Source organism: Vicugna pacos, unplaced genomic scaffold (assembly GCF_048564905.1).
Source record: "Vicugna pacos unplaced genomic scaffold, VicPac4 scaffold_19, whole genome shotgun sequence".
NCBI classification, from domain to species: domain Eukaryota; kingdom Metazoa; phylum Chordata; class Mammalia; order Artiodactyla; family Camelidae; genus Vicugna; species Vicugna pacos.
The window spans coordinates 72,237,305-72,242,869 of record NW_027328740.1 but is presented as its reverse complement, the minus strand read 5'-3'; the positions used below and the strand labels follow the sequence as shown (position 1 = coordinate 72,242,869).

General features: G+C 50.6%; 1 protein-coding gene across 1 annotated transcript; it reads left to right on the top strand.

Moving 5' to 3' along the window:
• The first annotated feature begins 362 nt into the window (after positions 1-362).
• LOC140693520 (uncharacterized) lies at positions 363-3,792 on the top strand. The gene is made up of 6 exons (XM_072957340.1): positions 363-516; positions 822-1,009; positions 1,208-1,406; positions 2,003-2,069; positions 2,982-3,098; positions 3,518-3,792. The coding sequence occupies exons 1-6, from the start codon at positions 495-497 to the stop codon at positions 3,585-3,587; spliced, it is 663 nt and encodes a 220-aa protein (XP_072813441.1). The 5' UTR covers positions 363-494; the 3' UTR covers positions 3,588-3,792.
• The last annotated feature ends 1,773 nt before the right edge of the window (positions 3,793-5,565 follow it).

Here is a 5,565-nt window from a genome sequence, read left to right as displayed (position 1 = left end):
GAACTCTATAACTTACATGTGTATGGGGAAGCCCTCACTCCAACAGGGTTTTCCTGCACAAACTGCCTTTATTTCGAAATTGGCTCTTGCTGAGAAATCTTGGTAAGTGTTCTTAAGTGTAGCCATGCCCATTATGCAGGATGAAAGAGCGGCTCTACACTTTTTCACATCTCAGAAATGAATGTGTGTTGAAGCCGTCATTCATGTAGCGTGTTGGGAACACAGAATTTAGTGGTGAGAACTATGTAAATTACATGTCTATGATGAAGCACTCTCTCGAGCCGGGTATTCCAGTGCATACTGCCTTTATTTCGAAACTGGCTTCTCAGAAGCCTGTGGTCTCCACTGCAGGTCTGTCTCCAAACCCAGGGCCAGCATGGTAACTCTGCTCCCCCTGTCTATTCTGGAAGTTCTAGGTGTCCTCCATGGCCCTACCACCATTATGTTTTTGGAAAACCCCGCAGATGGAATGGGCCTGAGAACAGGAGAGCTGGATGCCAGAAGCCACTGCCCAGTGTGAGGCTCCTGGGAGGGGCATCTCCTCTCCGTGGGCTCTGATCTAACCTCCCCTCTCCCCCACCCCCACCCCTCTCCTCCTGCATTTCCTGATTGATCCCTGGATAATGGTCCATACCAGGAATGACCTGGGAGAGGTTTTATGAGTCTTTAAGTGGAAAAAAAAAAAGAAATCTTTAGACAAGTTACTGAAAGTAACTTCCAGCTTTACCGGGAAAGACCTCATTCCAATGTTTAAGGCTAGTTGACAGGGTGTCAAATTGCTTAACCACTCACATCTGAGCAAGTGCTACCTCTCTCTCCAGCTCCCCGCAGCATCCACCTGTGGCAACTTGGCCAAAAGAAGGCAAGAAAGCTCTTTCCCCTCGCCAGCACCAGCGTGGCTTTGGAGTCAGTGGAGGCTGAGAGAAAGAGCCCCGCCCTGAGGTTTGAGGGGCCTCCAGCCACAGCCAGAGGAGCGGGGGTTTTCAGAGTGGCCCAGCAGGGAAACCAGGCAAGGCCACCTGGCCCAAGTCTTCCCTGCCCAGAGAGCCCCATGAACTGCTTTGGGCCACACTCCCCGTTTGGGCCCCCTGCAAAAAGATACCACGGGAGCCACACCTGAGAAGGCAGAAGGACAGCCCTTTAGCCTGGGGTCCCAGCAGGTGTGTCCTGTGAGACCTGTGGCCACATAAGTTCCTTGTCTCTCCAGGTCACTGAAGGGACTGTGCTGGGCATCTTGGTGGTCAGGGACATGGGAACACCTCTAAACTCTGAAGAAGGACAGAGAGACTCTTCCTGGAAGCAAGGATTCCAGGGAGACACCTTGCCCAGAACTGGGGGACTGTGTCCTGAGCAGACCCCTGGGAGGCAATGTGGGGCTGTGGGGTCCTCTTCTGAGAAGGGAGCAGGTGAGTTTTCCGGGGGTGGGGTCCTGCTTTGTCCAGATATGTCCTTGTGTAAGACTCATTTACAAACACCTCCAAGTCCACCTAGGGGTGGCCCCAGAGGTGGGGGTAGAGGAGGAGAGTGAAGGGTGCAGACTTAGGGCCCCCTGAGCCACCCAGGGAGCCAAGGGTCAGTGGGAACATCTTGGGAGTCTAGTGCAGGGGTGGAGGACGAGCACTAAGAACATGCCAAGTCATGCAATAAAGTGACCCGTGACCACGAGACACAGGTGGCCGTACACCAAAAGAGGCAGATAGAAATTTAGACCCAGGATCTGAGAACCTTGAGAGGGGCTGGAGGGTCCCAGGAACCCTCAGGAACAGCTCTTCTAGGGGCACAGACATCCCAATACACACATTTCTCATGGAAGCTTTTTGGGGTGCAGAGTGAGTTACCAGGATCCTGAACTTAGTATGGAATCACGGTTCCTGGCAATAAATTGCTGTCATTTGTCCCTGGACATGCACAGGGGAGCTGACTGCTGTGGGGGTCACTGCAGGACTAGAATCTTCTGGTGTCTGCTCTGTGACCACAGAAACCCAGGGGGATTTCTCAACAGGAGAACCTGGAGACCATGCCTGCAAGGACCACCCTCATGGGATGGCCAAGGAGCTCGTGGTACCCAGGTCACCAAGTGACGAAGTTGTGAGGTTGCCTGGGGAATCGTGGGGGCATGTAGATTTCTGAGGTCAGCACGTGGGCCCAGCACTGCTGGATGGTCTGCACAAAGAGGGGCCTGCCCTCCTGATGATGGCTCTTAACACCTGCAGGGAAACTGCTCCCAGGGCTCCTGGAGGTCCATATTGAGAGTGTCCTGCCAGCCTTGTGGGGTCACCTTCCCCTGATGCAGAAGCAGACCTCTCTCCCTTGAGGCCCAGGGGACACCTGGCTCAGGTGCCACCTCTGTGCCCTGGACACGCAGAGCCCCAGAGCTCTGGCACAGCCTGGGGTGTGGTGGTGTCCGGGCAAGAAAGGCCCTGGGAAGGGGGTCATTCAAGGGCAGAGGCCACTCTGCAGGGATGCTGGACCTGGCAGCAATGCACTGCTTCAGTACTCCCTTGGGTTGGGTCTCCAACCTGTGGGATGGAAGGGCCACTCCTTCCTGTGTTGCAGTCGGGGGAACTAGATCCATCGTCAAGGTCAGCCCTGAAAATGGAGGCTGCGCTACCTCCATTCCTGGAAAGAAAATCAGTCCCCTCCAGTCCAGGTGATTCAGAAAGTCATTCAGCAATGTTCGGGGCCCCCACTTTAGGCTTTGAATTAGAGCTGAGCGGCTTAGGAGGCCAGATCCCTGACCGTGGCTCCAGGAGCAGGTTTTCTGCTGGGGGACAGGATCCTCACAAACACCTGTGTCTTTGTGGGACACTCCCCTCTGACAAGCTGGGAGGCAGGGTGCAGTTGTGGGAAATCGTGTTTACATGAGCAGAGGGCCACCATGTGGTGGGGGCACAGGAGACTGTGAGAATGAGTCCCACAGCCTTTCTGGAATCAAAAAACTGGCAAATGTGAAAAAGTGCATAATTTGTTTTATTGAACAGGCTGCTTATGTACGTTTGGAGGACCAGGTTCAATGACTCAGCATCCCTCCAGGACAATAGCCTCAAGAGAAGAACAGACAGAGCAGGAGGAGATCTGGGGTTTCTCCCAGGAATGAGGTGGAACAGGGATTTCTGCAGATTTGCAAGGAGTCCCCGACCACTGAGCATGGGGTTACAGCCCCACGAGACCCCTGTCATGTTTGGCTTGGGCTCTGGTTCTGGCCTGCTCATGTATTCTTCCAGCAGAGTTCCAGAAACTCAGAGGGTGGACTTAGAGGGGCTGCGTTTGGAACCTAGTGAGGAGTTGGAGGGTCCTTTATATTGAGTCCCTTCATCCTAATCACCGTAGCTGAAGCCCAACACCCCCCAGGCCCCCATGGTTGCCGTGGAGGGAGAACAAGCCTGGCAGGCGACCTAGGGGTCCCACTACTGTGTCCTTCCCTTGTCTTCGTTCCCTTTCACCCCGGAAGGTGTGATTGTCTCGTGTCATGGTGGCCTCCACAATGTCCCTCCCAGTAATCTCTCTTCTCCATCAGGTGGGGTTCCCAACCCCGCTCAGCCTTCTCTGCATGGATGCTGAAGGACCAGGCCCACCTGAAGTTCTGAGCTCGAGCAGTAAGGTGGAAACAAAGAAACCAATGGAAAAAAGAAGCAAGTGATTGTGGCAAAGCTCCCCACCACAGAGAAGCTGCCCTGAGTGGAAGGGAGAGTGTGGGCATGCCCGTTTGTTTCCTATCTCCCAGTGCTCTTAGCTTTCTTATTGCCTACCTGCATGGTTACAACAAAATGATCTGCAAAACTGAAAATATTTACTCTCTCGCTTTTACAGAAAAGGCTGGCCAGCCTCTGGTCCGGTACCAGGCAAGAGATTGGAGTTCCTTTCCAGTTTGGAAACATCTTGGCAGGCCCAGGTTTGCAAAGGTCTTTAAGAGTAGTTACGGAGTTTTGCTTTTAAACTTTTTTACGGCTGTATATACTTGTGAGATGTGGTTGTGATGTATAATTCTGAGCCGGGATTTTCTCAAACTGTTTCTCACTTCTTATACCAGACATTCCTAAATTCCAAGTGGAACTGCATATTAAGGAAGCCATGGAATTTAGCAAAAGGATACAGATCTCATTTCCTTTTAAGCATCGGTGTACCTCCATCATGGCAGTATTTGTTATGTGTTATTGATAGGGGAACTAAGTAGTAAACAGATTAATAGAAAATAGGGGATTTTAGGTACACAGGTTCATCTTTTCAACATTGTTTGTAATATTTGCAGTTTAAGATGACCATTCCTGAGAAACAGGCAGCCTCTTAGAATGAAATAGCATTTCCTCTGAACCATAATTAATTTTTATTTTGTAGACAGCAGGAAGGGTAATAACACGTCACACATTTGGGGACGTCAAAGAGAAAATGTAACTTTCTGGGAGCTCACTCCCCCGCCTCCCCCTGCCCTTTTTACTGTCCCATTCTCCCTGGAAGGCTCTTTCTTATCTTCTGCTCATGGCTCCAGTAACTCTTTCTTCCTCCTTGTTCCTCAGCTGGTAAGGTTAGTTTTCTACTTTGAACAAGCAAACAAGCCAACAGAAGAGAAATTTCACAAGCAACTCCCAGCACATCCGCTCGCCTTCTGATGTCTGTGACCTCACTCTCGGTGCCCCACCGCTTATTAAAAGTGGCATCGAAAGCCAGTTCCTCCAAAAGTCCCCGAGGCCCCATCCCTCCCATCTTCTCTGGGTTGTCACTCCCAAAACCATCCTCTCTTTCACTGCCTCATCTATTTTGTTCTCCTGCTAGTTGGCACCATCAGTATATAAACGTCCATCCTCTTAAACCAACAGCACTCCTTGACCCTAATTCACCCCCACCAATTGCCACCCTGTGTCTTTGCAGCAAATCTTTAAGGAGTTGTTTAAACTCACTGTCTGCATCTTCTCTTGAGCCATCCCCTTTTACACCCATTCTGGCTTTTCGCCTGATCCCTCGCTCTATGGAAACTGCCCTGTCAAGGCCATCAGTGACCCCATGTTGCTAAATATAGTGGTCAATTTTGACTCCTCATCATGCTTGGCCCCTCGGCAGCATTTGACCCAGCTCTTCCATCCCTCCTACCCCGTGTTCCTGCTTCACTCAACCCCCAGCCCATCTCTCTGTCTGTTTCTGCTTTTGGCCTGCTGGCTGGTCCTTTGCCAATGTCTCCTGTTTTTTCCAAACATATACTGTGGGTGTTCCCCAGGGTGGGTTCCTGGGCCTCTCCTCTCTCTCTCTGCTATTCCTTTGGTGGAAGCAACCCAGCCTTGGAAATTGGCATGCCATCAATTTCTCGATTTCTCCAAAATTCCCTGATTTCCCCTTTCCATCTGAGCCTTTATCCCTGAGACTCACATCACATTCTTTTCCTTTCATTCATCTTGCTTTCACATTCATACATATGTTCTACTATGAAATTACTTTTCCAAATTTTGAATCAGTACATATATATCATGTAAAATGCTCAAATATGTATTATTTCCACTAAGATGCTAATTCTACCTTAGAACATTTCTGCACTTCTGTATTTATGTGAATAAAGCGAATAGTATTTCTACAAGC